Source organism: Haliotis cracherodii, unplaced genomic scaffold (genome assembly GCF_022045235.1).
Source record: "Haliotis cracherodii isolate W230 unplaced genomic scaffold, xgHalCrac1.p SCAF_16, whole genome shotgun sequence".
Classification (NCBI taxonomy): domain Eukaryota; kingdom Metazoa; phylum Mollusca; class Gastropoda; order Lepetellida; family Haliotidae; genus Haliotis; species Haliotis cracherodii.
The window spans coordinates 15,028,685-15,048,300 of record NW_027266271.1 but is presented as its reverse complement, the minus strand read 5'-3'; the positions used below and the strand labels follow the sequence as shown (position 1 = coordinate 15,048,300).

Here is a 19,616-nt window from a genome sequence, read left to right as displayed (position 1 = left end):
CTGACTTGTCTGACTGCAAGTGCAAGTCCGTGGTGAGCTACTCCATGGCTTCATCTGGACTTGGCGTAAAAGATTTCTGACTTGTCTGACTACAAGGGCAAGTCGCCAGCATCAACCCTGAAATGGTTGGTCACTGAAGCACTATTTGCACTGCAATGGTTGTTGTAGCTCTATGTTATTGTGTCGATGTTAGAGCTGTAGAAGCACCATGGAGGATCATATAAATGTAGTCCTTGTGTAGAGGTTGGGTGAGCTATCGATCCTCATAAAATGTTTTTGAAATTTGAAATGTATGCCAGTGGAATGTTTACTGTCCAGCAGAGTGAAGAGACAGCCCATTGTCATGACAAACTTTCCAGTTGAAGACGGGGGATATAACTAATATACCATCCCTGTTCAAGCCATCGTCACAGAATCAGCTGTGTTGGAGAGGAGTATTGATAGCCTGGTGGTTAAAGTGTTGGCTTTTCATGCCAAAGTACTGGGTTTGATGCCCACCAAAGGTTCAAAGTGTGAGGGACATGTGCCCCTAACTGTGGAATATTGCCAACTCACTCACTCTCTTCTTGAAGAGGATGAAGATTTTTTAAAGAACATTTCGAAAAAGTAACTCTGTTTTGGTCCTTGGACGGAGTCCACTGTATCTTTATTGGCGCTACTGGTCCAAGACTAGGCTAGTTACTGAAATCGCATGCATCTGTTGCTTGTTCCGTCTTGTAATTTTCACATCTCTGAAGCCACTGAAAAAATGAAACAAAACTGTGCATGATGACCCTTAGATGGTATTTCTTTGTCCTCTGATTATTCAGAGCATGATTTTTAGATATTAAGAAGGAATCAAGATGCTAGTGAACCTGGATCTCTGAATAGTTTTCCTGTAAATGTTGATCCAGATTTTTGTTCAGTGATGGGCAAATGTTCACAAGGATATTCAAGCAGGTTTAAAAACATGAGTGCCTGTCAGAAGGATGGCCCTTGCATCCTTCCAACCAAAGCTTCCCCCTAACAGACTCTCCCAAGCTCCCGCTAACAGGTTAATACTTTCCAGCACCATGTAACTCTGCTTACTCACAGTGCGTTGCATTTACAGGCCAGTTTAGTTCCGTGCAAAGGCAGATCGGGTCAGTTAACTTTAACCCAATGCCAAACAGCAGCCCTGCTCCAAGCAGCCAGTACACGTCTCAGCCGCAGGCGCGGCCAGGCCAGGGGTCCATGTACACCCCCTTTAGTCCTGGGCAAGGTAGGTGGCAATACTCAAGTGTGGTGATGCTGTGCTTGCACCCTCACACCTAGTCTCATCACTTTACAGATCTCATCCACCATGTAGTGGTCAGGGTTCATTTCAGTTTGCCAGCAGTGGGTTGGTCCATATTGTAGCTCCTCTTCCTTATTTTTGTACAGAACCCTTAATCAAAGGTCCGTTGGTCCTGGAAAACACCCCCTGACACCTTTGTCCATGACCCCCTTGATACCCTTGACAATACCATATTACCTTTCTAACAAGAGCCTCAATTTTTCCCTTCCTATTCCTCGAATACTTATAGATGATTGTCATGGTATTATGAAGCGTTAAGAATTGTTTGTTGGATTTTGATTTAAGTTTTACACACCTTGTGAACAACTATTTTAAAAAGCATATGAATGTTAGTATACTATAAGTCAAGGAAACAGCATCTTGTACATAGACGTACCTTGAAGATGTGAAGATCCGGGTTAGAATAGGTCTGAAGCAACCAATGCTTGTCGTAAGATGCGACTCATAGGTTTGTCAATTATGTAGATTGATGCGCAGAATGTCAATCACTGGATTGTCTGATCCAGACTCGGTTGTTTACAGACTGCCGTCACAAAGCTGGAATATTGCTGAGTGTGGCGTTAAATAACAAACAAAACATAGACATATTGATATAATGAGAGATGTGAAGGTCTTCAACACATGGGATATTTCTGTCCTGGCTTGCAAACCAACTACCCTCCAATGAATATATTGCACTTTCGAAGCATCGGAAAACACCTGTCTCACGCACCAACCAATACACACCTGCCCCACCCATCAAACAATACACACCTGTCCGAAAAACCAGTCAATACACACCTGACCCATCCGCCTGTCAATACACACTTGACCCACACCTGCCCTGCCCTGCCCTGCCCTGCCCTGCCCTGCCCCTCCAACCCATCAACACACACCTTTCCCACCTATCAATACACGCCTGTCCCACCCACCTGTCGATACACACCAACCCAACCACCAACCAATACACACCTGCCCCTCTCACCCATCAATACATACCTGCCCCTCCCACCCATCAACACACACCTTCCCAACCTGTCAATACACACCTGCCCCTCCCACAAATCAATATACACCTGCCTCACCCACCTGTCAATCGAACCCGCCCCACCCATATGTCAATACACACCTGTCCCACCCACCTGTTCATACACACCTGTTCCACCCACCTGCCGATACACACCTACCTCACCACCAACCAATACACACCTGCCCCTCCCACCCATCAATACACTCCTGCCCAAACCTTTCAATACACACCTGCCCCACCCTTCAATAAACACCTGCCCCACCCTTCAATAAACACCTACCCCTCCCACCCATCAATACACACCTGCCCCACCAACTTGTCAATACACCCCTGCCCCACCAACCTGTCAATACACACCTGCCCCACCAACCTGTCAATACACCTGCCCCACCAACCTGTCAATACACCTGCCCCACCAACCTGTCGATACACACCTTCCCCACCTGTCAATACACCTGTCAATACACCTGCCCCACCAACCTGTCAATACACACCTGCCCCACCAACCTGTCGATACACACCTGCCCCACCAACCTGTCAATACACCTGCCCCACCAACCTGTCAATACACCTGCCCCACCAACCTGTCAATACACCTGCCCCACCAACCTGTCGATACACACCTGCCCCACCAACTTGTCAATACACCTGCCCCACCAACCTGTCGATACACAACTGCCCCTCCCACCCATCAATACACACCTTCCCCACCTGTCAATACACACCTGCCCCACCAACCTGTCAATGCACACCTGCCCCTCCCACCCATCAATACACACCTTCCACACCTGTCAATACACACCTGCCCCACCAACTTGTCAATACACACCTGCCCCACCCATCAATACAAACCTTCCCCAACTGTCAATACACACCTTCCCCACCAACCTGTCAATACACACCTGCCCCTCCCACCCATCAATACACACCTGCCCCACCAACTTGTCAATACACACCTTCCCCACCCACCCACCCACCCACCCACCCACCCACCCACCCACCCACCCACATCATCAGTGGACCCCAGAAGAGTATCATTCCTCCATCTAGTTCTGACAGACACAGGAATGCTTGTTGCTACACAGTTTGGTTATGTGGTGGTTACTCTGTGTTTGTTGGGAGATGTTAAATTAACATGTTTGCTTCAAACAGTCATTTCATCTCATACCACATTTAAGTTCAGTCACCATAACTGCATTAATCCACTGGGAAAATCAAGTGATAGGCAAGACTTATTCCAATACAATAAAGAATTGTCAAACTCCCCCCTCGTATCACGGAAATGTGAAGGGAATTAACTGTTATCTATGAAGCCATGCTTATGCACAGTTGATGTGATTTGATACAGGAACTTGAGAATACAAAAGTAATGTGTTTTGAGGCACTGTTATGCACATTTTGTCTATTATCTTGCTCTTGATAACTGTAAATGATGATAAAGTATTTACATTTAAGCTGAAAATGTTTTAGTTCATTTGGTTTAGAGGTTAACAGCCATTGCATTTTTCTGTTGAAGTTAATTTAATTTGATGATTTGAAAAGCATGCCATGACAGGAAACAAGACTTTTGGAAAATTCAGCTCATTTGATGGATTGGGTGGGGGGCACAGGTGGCCAAGTGGGGAGAGGTGCTGCATTTCTCAGAGGCCACATGATCAGGGTTTAAATACTAATTTCTCTCTGATTGGAATCCTTGGTCTATCAAAACCATTCCCATGCATATGGGTTACAGCGAAGTGGTCAACATTTAAGACCTTCATCACTTTGAAATGTCCTCCCACATTAAATGCACATGCATTGAGGTTACTGAACTCACTCACTCACTCACAGTGCATAGCCTAGTGGCTAAAGTGTTTACTTGTCACGACGAAGGCCTGGGTTTGATTTCCCATGTGTACAATGTTTCAAGGCCGCTTCTGGGGTACGTCACTGTGATACTGCTGGAATATTGCTAAAAGCGGAGTAAAACCTCACTCACTCACTCACTCATTGCTATGAAGGGCAGTGGGGTAGCCTAGTGGTTAAAGTGTTCACTTATCAAGCGAAAGGTTCAAATCCCATTATGGGTACAATGTGTAAAGGCCATTTCTGGTGTCCCCCTCCCATCCTGATTTGGCTGGAATATTGCTAAAAGTGGCTTAAGACCACTCACTGACTCATCACTGTAAGCTGCTCATAGAGTGACAACTAAACCGACTGAAGCCTTTTCAGCTTGGTTGAATTTTTAACGAGGATGGTAACTTTTATGTTTGTACCTGAAGATGTTCCTTCCCATTATTATGCTGTCACCATTTTGCTCCTCGTCACCTGGTGGTGAGGCGGGGTCGTACGACCCCCCATCTCATACTGTTGGATTATTTTCATAGTTATGTCTCATAACTGCATGAGTTGCATGTGTTTCTCACTCATTACATCATGTGGGTAGTTGTGGAAGACACACCTGATGTCAAGGAGGAAGAGCCTGTACCCCAACCTTATAGTGACCAAACTCAGGGTAGGTCCAGTAGCGTACACAAGTATGACAGTGTGTTGCTTCTAAATTGAAGAAAGTGCAAATGACCAGAGTTAATTAATTCATGGTCATGTATATTGAAGCTCATTGGTCTTTGCTTTGTATTTGTTGTAGTAATTTTGCAAACTCCAGGAAGGTTAAGTTTTAGAATTTGTAAAAAAAAAACCAGTAATACTTCCAATATCTCAATGAAAATATTGTGTTGAAACTTAAAAAAAGTAAACTTCCTCAATATGAATGAATTAAATTTAATTGAAATTCTACAAGGAAACAGATATAATTATTAATGTATCAAGGTTAACACTTGGTAGCTATAGATTGTTATAGGAGTAATACACTACATTATGGTATCTGTTAAAAATAAGTGCCATGCCCTGACTATGAGTGAGAATTGTTAGCATACAGGACATGTTTGTTTTTCTGTAGAAGAACCCCCTGAGGTTGTTGGCGGAGGGTTTAGGACAACCTTTCCAACAGATATTCCGAGTTCTCCTCAGGGTAGGCCAACCGCATCAATCCCATGTTAAAGGCTAGCACACATTGCAAGGAGTCATGATCCCATGTAAAGGCTAGCACACATTGCAAGACGTCATGCTCCCATCTTACAGGCTAGCTTACTGTAAGAAGTCATGCTCCCATATTAAAGTCTTGCACACTCTGCAATACGTAACAACTTGAAGCACCTTCCTTTGTGAGACTCTATACCAGACATCCTTATCTGCCCTCCCCTATTGTCATGGCCCAGAACTGACCATCCCCCTTCTCCCTCCCCCTTTTGCCTCCCCCTTTTATTTCAGTGTAAGTATTTTTTCCAATCCTGTTACCTTTCCTTTTTTCCAAAAGAATCAATTTGTTTCCGAAGACATATTATATATTTTACAGCATGTTTTATAATTTATTCTTCCCTTAAGTCTGCCCTTCCTATCTCCGAAATCAATGAATCTCTCTGCTTGTCCCTGAAACGCTAATTTTCTGTTGGCAACCAGAGCTTTTCCGAGCCCATCTTGGCTGTCCACATGGTTATGCATTTGTTGATAAAGAACATGCAGTACTGTTTTTCTTGAAAACATGATAATGTTATAACAACTATAACAGCCTTATCAGTAATTTGGCATCAACCATAGAAGAATGTCTTTTTATATCAGTACAAAATACAATAAACAATCTAATTTTTGCACTGATATAAAAAGACCAAGAATGACATATGTCTTGCTGATTCATGACTATTTTAAGATGCATTGATGTGATTCAGTGGCCACAATGGCTGTTCAGTATGGGCATTGCTGAGGTGGGAGATTGTTTTGTTGACCTGGCTGACCTGGTGTGTCATCACACCCCAGTGGCTAGGATGGCAGCTCCTACTAACTCCCAAACTTTTGGCCTAAAAATCAATGTAATTGGTCGAAATGTTTAAAATCATATTGAACTTTCAGATAAGTACTGCTACTAATAAATGAAAACAAACAAGTTTTAGCATTGCAAGATCTAGAAAGAAAGTGTTTTGTTAGAAGAAAGACCTATGTACATATTATTCACCATTTCGTACGAACACAGTACTGAAATCTCGTATTCTTTTCATTCACCTTACAGTAAAACTGAGTCGGCTTAATTCTTTTGTCACAAGTAATTTCTTTCTTTTAATATCTGTTATTTTTTGTCTGTCAGTGTCTTCATAAAACATAAAATAAAACACAAGGCCTAAATTAAGTATCAATAGTATGTCACAAGCTGCAATAGTGTTGCCTACGACAGTTTTGACCTGATTTGGTTTGTCATCATACCTGAAGGCCAAAATGGCTGCAACAGCTAGTTTTCATCCTGTAGCTGTTGTATTGTTGACTAAGTGAGATGCCTGAGTTTATGTGAAGATGTTGAAGTAGAAGGAATGCATGCTGTTTATTCTCCAACTATGGTTGACAAGGTTCCCCGGAGGATACACGAGTCAGCAGCCAGTCTATTCCCTACACGCCACAATCACACGGTACGTTAGTCCATCTCAGTAGCGTCTCCTTTACCTCGTTTCTACTTTTGTTACTTACCTAAGTTTTAACGTGGTTACGTTAAGTGCACAGTTGATCTTTGGAATGGCAATGAATCGGAGGCTATGGGTTTTATATACCATATTTTCTTGAGTATAGTGCGCACCCATGTATAATGTGCACCCCTCTCTAGCGGGTTCAATATTTTGGAAAAAAAGAAAATTGAATATTATGCGCAGAAAAAAATTACACCGTACCCTTTCAGCGAAGTCCGCCAAACGAACGGGTGATGAGAAACTTTGTCAGTACAAATTCGAAATTCACCAGACATGTTTATTTACCGTTTAAATAGTATTTATTGTTCTGCTAGGCATTGTTTTATTTCTAGGGATTAAGATTACCTTGTGTATTTTCTCGTAAACTAAGCCGGAAACAGCAATCAGCTGTACACACGTTTTCTTGGAATCGACCGGTGATTCGGTCAAGACACACCCAATGATATAACTTTATAGGATTTTTAATGCAAGGATCGGCAACAATTGTATCTGAAACTATTTTTTTTAATCAGGAATAATATATTCCATTATTTTCTTAATTATATGCAGCCTTTTACTAAACATATTTAAAATAATAATAACCCTAAACGAAGCAGCTGATCGCTATTGCCGGGTATTATTTTTTACATGGAACCACCAGTCTGACCAGTCACCGTCAAGGCTCACGCGCACGTGATCGCGTGATCGCAAGAATTTCATGTTGACATAGAATGGTCAAACAAAAACAAATATGACTTTTAATGAGTCAAAGTATGTCATTTATGATATATGTATCCATTCTCTGTCAACTAATGTTCGTTTCAAGGCGTCAATAGCGGTATTATGACCGTGGTTGCTGTTAATAATGGTGATTTGTGTGATCTTCCGATCACTTCACACACGATTTCGCCGAAATTAATAAAAACAATATTAAAAGGAATTTTGAATAAAATTAATGAAATAAGTTACAAACATAAGTCCAGATATACAAAGAACACTTTTTATAGCCAGACAGCGTAATTACATGATTAATTTGCGTACTTCTGTATGGATTTGTTGACATGGTTTTTCCGGTGTTTCGTGCTCATGGTAATGTCTTTCCATGGGGGAAAAAACATCCGAACTCATAATTCGTGTATAATGCGCACCCCCTTCTACACAGCTGTGTTTTTTCGAAAAAAAGTGTGCACTATACTCAAGAAAATACGGTAATATTCTCTTTTTATGTAATTTTTATTCTCTTTGATCTTCATTCTGTTAGTTTGTTTATTTTGTTGAATCAAAGTTTCAAGAGTTGTCAGTTTGCAAAGGATGTACTGTTATTTGAGGTAGATCATAAGAGGTGAAAATTATGCTTCGTGAAAATAAATATGAAATTCTTTGATCAGATGACATCAGTGTGTATTGCTTCTAACAATATTTTTAGAGAAACCTAAGAATCTTTTTATTTACAAAAATTACAGGAGTATTTCATTGGTTAAAGAGGTGTTAGGCTAGACAAATGTTTACTTGTTCACTGGTTGTGCCCAGTCTGGAATGAGAATGCTGTCTTTTTGTAATTTTGGGTAACCAGTCTGTGGAAAATGAAACATGGTGAAATATGACTTCTAGGTACAAATTTGCTTTGACTGCAGGAGATACAATTACAGGGTAGGTCCCGTACCCTATTTTTGTCACAAGAGTCCACTAAGAAGGATTGAGTGTAAATGTGTGACCTGGCTGATTGTGTGACACTGTGCCCCAATGGCATCGATGGTTATTCATGTCACGAATCCTGACTTGATAATGTCAGGTCTGTAGTCCTGGAATATGGCAGACTGTAGCGTAAAACAACATTCACTTGCTTGTGTTTCGTCTGAGCCTAGCTCCTCTTTAATTGGATCTCTGCTGTAGGTGTTCTATATGACCAAGTAGGGATTGCATGTGATCTATTTTCTTCCTATTGGGTGTGGAACAGAGGCAGACATCAGTGGTGGGGGATTCCAAACAACATACTCAGTAGATACACCAGGTACGTCCCAGGTCTCACCAGCTTCCAACAGTGTAACACATGCATAAGAGATATAAACTGTATACAGTGTATAATACCAATATATTCCACCTCCATCATAGCTATGTTAAAAGTTGTTTTTAATGAAGGTTCTATAGTGTTTGGTCACTAGTTTGTTGTAAGAATTTCAAAAGTACACTCCTAATTGTATTTCGTCTGTTTGTTTCAACATTTTGCATTTAGTTTGTGCGAGTGTCGGAGATTACTTTCCTATAACTGTTATATGCAGATCTTGTTCAAGAAGACAATACCAGTAGAGGCTTCAGTCCAACTATGGGTTTGTCCTCCTCACCCCCACCACCTGGTATGTAACCTAGCAGTATAGGGTTAATGTAGAGTCAGAAACTCATCCTGGCAGTGAAGGGTTAATGTAGAGTCAGAAACTCTTTACTGGGGTACTGCTCTATAGGGTTAATGTGCAGTCAGAACCTGTGGTTAGCTGGCAGAAAAGGGTTTATGTAGAGTCAGAAATGTTGGTTAGCTAGCAGTGTAGGGTTAATGTAGAGGCAGAAATTTTGGCTAGCTAGCACTATAGGGTTAATGTAGTCAGAAATTTTGGTTAGCTAGCAGTATAGGGTTAATGGAAAGGCAGAAATTTTGGTTAGCTAGCAGTATAGGGTTAATGTAGAGGCAGACATTTTGATTAGCTAGCAGTATAGGGTTAATGTAGAGGCAGACATTTTGATTAGCTTGCAGTATAGGGTTAATGTAGAGTCAGAATCTGTGGCTAGCTGGCAGTAAGGGGTTAATGTAGAGTCAGATACTTTGGCTAGGTGTAAGTAATTCAGAGTCTCCAGAAAACATATTTGTTGGAGTTAACTGAAGATCTCGTGTGTTGATTTCTATTTTGCTTCGTTTAAATTTCTAAGTCCAGAATATCATAACTACCTAATATGTGTGGCTTTTTAGTTATAGTTTCAAGTTTCTCTGTAAGTAGTAACTAAATGTAGCTGCAATCTTGTGTAGTATTATAACCTAAGTATTACTTTATAAACTACTCTAAAGAAGAACACCCAATTCTTCCATATTACTTTAGTTATGCCTTAACATAACTATAGTAATTTGAAAGAATCAGGGCATCTTTAACTATTTGTTAGTAGTTTATTGGCTTCTGTATACTACTAAAAACCATGTAATATCTAAAGATGCCGAGATTCCTGTTTAGTATACATGTAAACTGTTAAACTTATGTTTCTCTAAAGGAATTCCCTTTGTTTGAATCTGAATTGGAATACAGTGGCAATATTATTAATGACTTTATGATCATGAGTATGTGGTTAAAGATCAGGAAATATGAATTGTATCAGGATTTAGATATTTAAAATGCCAAATAAATAAACGTAATCCTAAAATCCTTTAACCTAAAGAAACTGCTACAAGACAAACAGCATTGTTCCAAGACAAACAGTATTGTTACAAGACAAACAGTATTGCACAATGTGCCCCCTGCTGTGCCTGTTTGACTGCATGCTATTGTGTTGATGTTTGGTGTAGTGGAGGAACCTAGTGCAGTTGGCGCCGGCTTTAGAACAACGTACCAGGTGGATGAGGAAGGTAAGATGTCTTCACCACACTGTCTACCTCTATCTCTGCACAACTGGTGTGAGCTTGGGGTCATTTATTGTGGAGCTCTTGCACTTAGTTTGTTACTCAGTAAAGAAAATCAGTAAATTAAAACTGCTGTTGCTGTGACAGCACTGGATGAATATTGTAGAAGAAACCAAGATATATCAAAGGAAATTTGTTTATATACCCTTAAACAAACCCTTGTATGTGAAGGTAGGTGATCAGTTTTAAACCTTGCATAATGGTGTACTGTCAGTGATTGTATGAGTGCTTCAAGCGATGCAGTGTTTGCACAGTTTTAAAATGCAGCCATCTGAGGCAGGCAACCCCTGACAAAAACTGCTGCCATTTGTGGTTGAAAGTGTTGTATATATACATGTACTGTCATTAAAGAAACAAAGGTATGTCCTCAAATAAACCCTCTTTCACAGGTAGGTGTGTGTTATACATAGAAATACGAACTGGTGAGGATTATATGACTGCTTCAAGCCATGCCGTGTTTGCACCTTTTTGAACAATGCAGTGAGCGCCATAGTATCTATTCATGCTTTCTTGGAGACATCAGAACAGGTGAGGAGATAGATTGTATCAGTTCCTCAGTAGATGTATGAGATGTCACAAGAAGACAGGAATTGGAGTTTGATGGACATTCATTCAGATTCCAAACATATTGGAGGATAAGTGTGACCACTGTGAATGATATACCTCTCTGACAGGTGAGGAAAAATGCCTTGGTGCTGGTGGTGTTAGTGTAGTGTGCTCAGTGTGTGCTTTGTACTTTCACCTACCCATGTGTGCATCAATGCACTGTTGTGTCTGCCCCGCTGTTGCCTTCAAGAGCTTATGGTTGAGCAGGCTTTCCTCAAGAGAAACACACAAAGGGCAGGTAACTTAGGGTAGTGTGGAAGTCACACTGCTCAGTGAGGACAAGGAACATATCAGTGTACGGCCAAGAGAAGGCTAAACACTGATGGATGTTCTGCAACGTGGGTATTCTGGTTTCATTGTGTATTATACCAAGTGAATGGCACTTTGTCAGTGTAAGTGTAAGTAGAGGTTGGTCTACTACAGGTAATATAGACATGTGTTAGATTCCAGTGTACATGCTTACTGCTGTGGGACTGTCGGATATGAATTTCTCCAACAGTTGTTCCAATCGTCATTTGAGGCTCATGAGCTTCAATCCAACACAGGTCAATTGTCATCTCCGAGGTATCGGATATCACATACTCATTCAGTGTGATGTTTAAAGTTGTTATTCTGATTAACCAGTTTCATTTTGCATGATGTGTGATTAGAGTTAGATGAAATATTGACATTGACAGCTACTAACTTCTGAATGATCTTACATTGTCTGTGTGTAGAGAGCAGGTAAGTGTTGCAGTCAAGTTACTTCAGCTGCAGGAATTCAGATCTTTTGTCTTTTCAGGTTAACCACAGGTGATATTGAAAGTGTGTCTCCTGATACACATTTAATTTGTATATATGTCTCTGCAAATATTTTTTGAACAGATTGATTCAAAAGACAAAATTGTCTTGAACCTCTTGAGTCGTCATTGTGTTGTGGAAAGTTGATTTTCATTGTATCTATTTGAGTATACTTCTGTCAAACCTGAGGGTGATGGGCTGGCCTGGTGGTTAAAGCATTTGCTTATCACGTTGAAGGCCTGGGTTCGAATTCCACATGCGTTCGATGTGTGAAGCCCATTTCAGGAGTCCTTTGCTGTGATAATGCTGGAATATTGCTAAAAGAAGCATAAAACCCAACTCACTCACTCACTCACTCTATCCAATCCTGGCAAAACATGCTCCTAGGTGAGTCATTAGATATGCTTACTTCTAGATTGAACACCTTCCTAAATTCCTTTTTGTTCGTTGCAGCTCCCCAGCCTCCGAAACAGAACAAAGGGGTAAGTTTATGACACAACACATGATGCTAAAGTGCAACACAATATGAACAAAATTTAGAAAACCTTTTCACTTTAGAATCTGCTTGTAAATTCTGTATTACGATTACGTTTGACATATTTGTCTTAGCTTACGTGTAACATGCTTGAAATGTGCTGGCCATTGACATTTTGATAGTTTGTCATGCTAATGTTCCTAACCTCTACAGTAAAACTCCTTACAGCATGTGACCCGTGAAGATCCAGGGTAGAGTAGGTCTTCAGCAACCCATGCTTGCCGTAAAAGGCGACTATGCTTGTCATGAGTGGCAACTAACGGGATCAGGTGGTCCGGCTCGCTGACTTGGTTGATGCATGTCATCGATCCCAATTGCGTGGATTGATGCTCATGATGTCAATCACTGGATTGTCTGGTCCAGACTTGATTATTTACAGACTAGCATCATATAGCTGGTTTATTGCTGAGTGCCGTGTTAAACAACAAACCAAACCAAACCAAACCTTACAGCATGTACATCATGTATATCAACATTGTCTTTAGATGTACGTGAGGCACAGAGCCTAAACATGAACACAAAGTCATCTGAAGCTTACCTGCATATCGCGACTGTCTGTGTGGCCCTGTATTCTCATTACAAGCCAACAGGGTGGTGCAGTAGTGGTTTAAGTGTTCGCTTGTAATGCCAAAGACCCAGTTCAATTCCCCACAATCATGTGAACTTCCATTTCTGGTATCCCCTGCCTTGATATTGCTGGAAATAACTAGAAGCTGTATAAAATCCAACTCACTTAAAATAAGCCTTCAACATATGATGCATATGTAGATATATTCTTGAACACTCATTGTATTGTAGATAAAGATAAAAAACAGAAACAAAGTGTGCTACTTAAAACAGAAATACACTGAGTCAATGTATTAAAGAATGGTTGCTTTGTAACTTGAACTGAGAATGACTAATGCTAAGAAACACTGATTCTTGCCTACATTAAAAACAACTGCCCTTTCTTCAGATTGTCTCTCAAGCATTGTACGACTACGCAGCAGCTGATACGGACGAGGTGAGCTTTATGGAGAACGACGTAATCATCAACTGTGAACCTGTGGATGACGGCTGGATGTATGGCACAGTAGAACGGACAAACAAGCGGGGAATGTTGCCTTCCAACTACGTTCAGCGTCTTAACTAGGTGTGGCCAGCAGTACACATCCTTGTGCTTGTTGTTTAGTGTGAGACTGGGGATGATAGACATTACCCTTGGCTCAGACCTGCACTCATGTACGCCTCTCGCCACTGGGGAACTGCACATGAGCAAACGTGGCCAAGGGAGCTGTTATTGTTTTAATATTTTAGTCTTAACACAATAGTTTGTTAACTTAGCCAAGCGCTGATACCAGACTCTTAGACAAGGTGGCTTGAAGCAGCGCCATTGAAATTTGAACACAACATGAATGGGCATTTCAGAAAGTTAAAGTTATAATACTGTTAGTGCATGTGTCATTGGTTTGTAAATTTGTGACATTTGATCCTCTGTGTTCAAAGGCTCTTCTACTTATTTACAAAAATCTTTATCAACTTAGAATTCTGGGAATTATTGAGAGTTCTGACACTTTTCTTTAAAAGTCATTAAAATAAAACGACCAGCACAGCAGATTATTCTTAGACTGTGCATCTTGTCCTCTCTACATACACCTACAGTTTGCTTCAGCTTTGTCTAGGATGATAGGTACGCAGACAATGCGGTAACAGGAATACTCATGTCGCCATTCCTGTTTGACACTACAAGCAAGTCCCTGTTGGTACTGCTTTTCCTAAACATATATTCATATTTTATCCAAATGTTTTATTATTCTCAGATTATTACAGTTGATGGCAATCCTAATTTGTCTTTTTTTTATGCCACATGCCAGGCACGCTTCAGTCCATGCTATGACTAAAACCATTGGCGCCATGTGGTAACCATGGATATTATGTGGTACCCATGGTAACCAACTGTGGATGCTTTGTCATTCAGGGTCATGTTGATATGAGTACATTGACATGGTTGCACAATATATAGAGAATTTGCTGTCTGTAACATATACAACCCTCTAAGAACTGTAAAGTTGGGCGTAGTCAGTAGAATATTGGAATGGATATTTTAATACATTTTGAAGAATAGAATTTTTTGACCATTTGAAAAATGTTGTGCATAATTTTGAAGTCTACTTTGCATGGAGAATTTCATGTCCCTTGAATGACTTTGATGAAGTTTGCCAACAAGATACTAGATGTCTTTTGTTTATATGTGTGTTATATTGATCATACAAGTTTGTCCATATACATTTCTTCACTGGTGATTATTTTGCAAAACATTTGCTTCCCTCTTAGTGCTGTCCTCGATATAGCTAGTATAGCTTCCTAGTGCATTCATCGATGGTGATCACTGTCTTGTCAATAAAACTTACGTATTCACAACTGTCAAGAAATTTCTGCGAGAGAAAACCCCAAAATTCAGAATCACTTTTTGACGCAATTATTGAATAGTCTTGTATATGTATTGAAACTTAACAGCATGTAGATTTAATTCTTATGTTAATCAAAGAGGAGTTATGTCGTGACCTTTCTGTCCTTTCCGTATACATACTGCATGAATGTATTATGTACATGTTTGTATAATAATTTCTCGAAGCTATGGTTCTGTTGTAAGTTTTCTTATAGTGTATGACGGGTTGGAATATCGCTCCTGCATAATATTTATCTGTTACCATGGCTACAGTGTCTGATTATGTAGTGAAGCATCCTGAACATGTTTTTTACTGAAACATACAGACATATTAATTAGTACTGTGATTTAATTAATTTAATTGAAAGACAATTCCAAATGGCACTTGAAGAATGAGTAACTTCCTTGGAGGATATTGTTATACCTGTCCATTTAATCGCTATGACAACGGAGTTTGATATTATCGTTGCAAGCCACAGTGAAGATTGTGTTAATTCAAGATCTTATTACAAGTTGTTTCTGTGTAACTCAACACTTCATAACCTTTGTGATAGTCTTACATAGTTTGTTAGTTGACAAATTCCTCTCCAAAGTGGGGGAATTTTATGTTTGCCAGATTTGTTAAAAATGTTGTCTATATATTATACATATACACCAGAGTGTCGAATGCTCACTGATATCCCTATGCAAACTGTATAAAAAGGTAAGACTATTATCTATGTTGTAAATCGAACTCGAGGCACGCAATACGTTTTGTCTTAAGTGGAACATGGATCAAACATAGAAATTGTGAAATGAATATGAAATTATGGTCCTCTTTTAGGTTTTCATTACAGGCCTCTTTCCACAAAGCGATCTTAGCGCTACGATTGTAACTTATGGGAGTTACAATAACCTTAGCGCTAAGACTGCTTTGTGGATAGAGCCCAGGACAACATATACCTTCATCTCTCAGTTTAACATTATCACACATTTCGTAAATTATGTCCAAATTTGTTGCCCAGGTTTGCTGTTTGGGAACAATTCAACTTTGTACAGATGATTTTGTCAGTCTTAGTAAACTTAAATCCACCAGTTTGTACCGCAGCCATCTTACAGCAGTGAGCCAGTAGGCTGCAGTCAGACAGGCCAGGTTGGATATTGGAGGAGTTCCTATGACATCACTGTAAACCTGGGTCTTAATGGTGGGGGATATTACAAGAATTGTTTCAACGTAACCTCCATCAGCAGGATGATGTACCAGGGATGATTATGTTTGATCTGCATGGAATTTGACTACCATGGTTTGTCTCTTGGGAAATTTCTTAATTTTAATGTTCTGATGTTTAATGCTCTAATTCTTCACTTCATGAACCGACTTGATATTGATTGTGGAATCTCTGGGGTGTATAGGTTCTGGAATTGATGTGTTGTCAGGGAGGTGTAGTTAGTTGTCCAGTTCCGACTTGAAAAACTAACTTTGAAAAGTATTGTACAAAGTCTGATTCACACCAACTTTGTTTTTGTTAGAAAAAGAACTGTGTCCCAGGAACTAACTCTTGAGAGCCTAGACCAAGTGAAAACCAAGGATTTAACACAAACTGAAATAACTGTTGATGGGTGGTGTTATGTTGGTAAGACTTCAGGATATAACAGTGTCATTTTGTATCAATAAAAAAAAGTTAAATGAAAGATAGTAACGCTGTCGTATGAAGATTTAATATAGACTAAACCACTGAAAGGTGTAGCAGCACATCTCTCTCCCCATCTCTCTATGCTTCAGAGCCCCCCCTCCTACTGTTGATCTGCATGTAGCTAGCTTGTATTTATAAACCAATTCCTCAGATTTCCATTGTATTATATCTTGTTGCTAGCTTACTGCCGTCTTTTTGCTCTATCCAAGTTTGAAATAGTATTAGAATAAAGAATTCAATTTTCTTGAACTGTGAAACATGTGTGTCTACTTTGGGCACACACTTTTGTTACCAAGGAAAATTGTGAAATTTTTAGATCTTTATCAAGAAAGAAATTATAGTGTTATAAGATTATTATTTTTCTTGAGATACATGTAATACTTCAAGCTGAACAATTACCGTTATTATGACCTATGATTCAAGTGTCAAAAATAAATTCTATAGTGTTTTTGATTTGGACATATCCTCTCCATGTATTTAGCTCTCAGGAACAGTAGTGGGATATATTCAAGCATGTTTGTGATGACACACATAATCAGTATAGCCTAGTTGGTTGGTATTGTTGTATCTACCAGGACAATATAAGTTCTTTATATACACAGTTAAACAATGCCTACTTCAGCTAAATCATTAATAGTTTCATAACATAATAATCTTTGGTGCTTCAACTAGTAAGATTTCCTATTAGTTCTAGTATTATTAGATTTTGTAATAAACAATGCAGAATCTGTTTTAAACCTCATTTTAGATCCCTAGGTCATGCATGTTAAATTTTATTTCTGAACAGATAATTGTGTTAATGCCGAAAATCCAGACAAATTACAAATGCTCAAAGGTTTGAAGTTTTACTATGAGAGTCTTATTTTGTGAGGAAGGTATTCTTTTATGTTTGGCCTGGCCCAGCATGGGCCGGAGACAGTTGCTGCTTCTGTTATTCAGATGTCTATTTTACAAGTTGCCTGTCACTGTTGCACTAGATGACGGAGAGTTTTGTATGATGATGTAGTATAGTAGCTTCTATAGCCGTCACTTTGGTTCCCCTGTCAGGGGAGACAACTCTTCATGCCCCTTCCACTTGTTGATAAACTTATATAGAAATATGTCATGTGTTTGTCGTCTTATGGGGTCTGAAATGGTCCCCCAAAGAGTCAGAAGAGCGGATCAAATTAAGAATCTGTCCGTCATCGTATCCTGAGGAGTGGATTCCTGCTTAATGAATTGGGTGCTGTCCTTTTGCAGATTGCAAAGTAGAAGTATAATTATGTGTGGTGAGTGAGTGAGTGAGTATGGTTTTACGCCGCTTTTAGCAATATTCCAGCAATATCAGGCGGGGGACACCAGAAATGGGCTTCACACATTGTACCCATGTTGGGAATCGAACCTGGGTCTTCAGCGTGACAAGCGAACGCCTTAACCACTAGGCTACCCCACCACCCATGTGTGGTGAGTGAACAGTATCTCGGTTGTATCCTGGCCTGGCATGATGCAGGTCTTAGAAGTTTACCACTTTGGTGAAACCCACGAGCAGAGGTGCCGACAAACCAAGAAACAAAATCATAGGTTCCTGACATGCAAACTGTGTCACCTTAAACTACCACACTACTGAAAGTGATCACGCAGCTTGAAGCAGGAAATCAAGTCTTTTCTGTTGAATTCACATTAACAGTGAGTGAGTATGGTGTTACACCGCCTTTAGCAATATTCCAGCAATATCACGGTGGGGGACACCAGAAATGGGCTTCACACATTGTACACATGTCATTAACAGAATTAGCAAAGACAAACACAGATATTTGTAAACAATCTTTTATTATATACTTTCTGTGTAAAATAATATTGATGCATGTTTCTTGGCTAATAAAATATATATATCACATGAACAATTGACAAAGAAATCAGGCACCATCTTTTAGTGTCTTTTGGTATGACACAGACAGTCTATCCACAAGACCACAGAGGTTGTCTCTTCGTCAACAGTGCAACCGCACAGATTGTAATATCAAAACACATAACATTCACTTCAGCATGCACCTCTGTTATGTTACGAATGAATACTTATTTTTTTTATTACAAAACAGTTTAACAGAAAGTAAACTGAGATAAAGAAGGGCATCAACAAAGCAGTCTATACTAATGTAAGGACTTTTTTGTTGTTGACCCGTGAAGATCCAGGATAAAATAGGTCTTCAGCAAACCATGCCTGCTATAAAAAGCGACTATGCTTGTTGTGAGGCAACTTATGGGATCCGGTGGTCAGACTCTCTGACTTGGTTGATGCATGTCATTGATCCCAATTGCGTGGATCGATGCTCATGATGTTAATCACTGGATTGTCTGGTCCAGACTTGATTATTTACAGACTGGCATCATATAGCTGGAATATTGCTGAGTGCCAACAAACCAACCAACTTAAATTTTTTACTTGGTTTATGTATATGCTAACCTTAAAAATGTAAAAATTCAGTAAAAGAAAACCTCAGAATGAATGTAAAGATTGTTTTGACAATGAAATACCATGGTCAGATTTTATGTTTATTATATTTGACCAAAACATGGCCAAACTTCTTTAACAAAATTATCACCTACCGAACTTTAATATTATTAAAAAACTCCTGTACAATGAATTATACTTATTTTGACCTACTGACCAAATACTTCAATATCAAAATCCGTAAACCAAAAAACCCCTGTTTGGCCTCAGGACTGAAGACACACTGACCTGTGGTGAGGCTTAAGAACGGACTGAAAACCCAACTAACGACCTCCACACAAGGTTATACATTCCATATACATATGGATAATAAAATGAGTGCAATATCAAGTGAAAACAATATTACAGTCTATCTGGATTTCTATAGGGTGTTAGGATACACTTGATCACATCATACAATAATGTTAAAACACAAATACAGTGGAATCTGTCCAATTCGGACTTGGTTGGGACCGGTCAAGAAGTCTGATTTACGGTGAAGACCGGATTATATAGAGTACAAAAAGTTGGACTGAAGACCAAACGAAAAGCAATGATCATTCATCTTTATTTTGCTGCTTCTGCTGCTGCTGTTGCTGGAAGTCTTTGCTACTTT

The 19,616-nt window shown here is 39.7% G+C and overlaps 1 protein-coding gene across 5 annotated transcripts in view; it reads left to right on the top strand.

Moving 5' to 3' along the window:
• LOC139463862 (LIM and SH3 domain protein F42H10.3-like) overlaps window positions 1–15,725 on the top strand; it is a 110,676-nt gene extending 94,951 nt beyond the window's left edge. For 4 of the 5 annotated variants that reach the window (XM_071245258.1, XM_071245256.1, XM_071245254.1 and 1 more), the window contains 9 exons: window positions 1,091–1,240; window positions 4,750–4,818; window positions 5,263–5,334; window positions 6,758–6,817; window positions 8,808–8,861; window positions 9,130–9,204; window positions 10,395–10,454; window positions 12,348–12,376; window positions 13,385–15,725. In XM_071245258.1, the coding sequence (XP_071101359.1) occupies window positions 1,091–1,240; window positions 4,750–4,818; window positions 5,263–5,334; window positions 6,758–6,817; window positions 8,808–8,861; window positions 9,130–9,204; window positions 10,395–10,454; window positions 12,348–12,376; window positions 13,385–13,561 (746 nt within the window). In that variant the 3' untranslated portion in view covers window positions 13,562–15,725. The remainder of the gene's footprint in view (window positions 1–1,090; window positions 1,241–4,749; window positions 4,819–5,262; window positions 5,335–6,757; window positions 6,818–8,807; window positions 8,862–9,129; window positions 9,205–10,394; window positions 10,455–12,347; window positions 12,377–13,384) is intronic. The other variant, XM_071245257.1, reaches the window with a different exon arrangement.
• The last annotated feature ends 3,891 nt before the right edge of the window (window positions 15,726–19,616 follow it).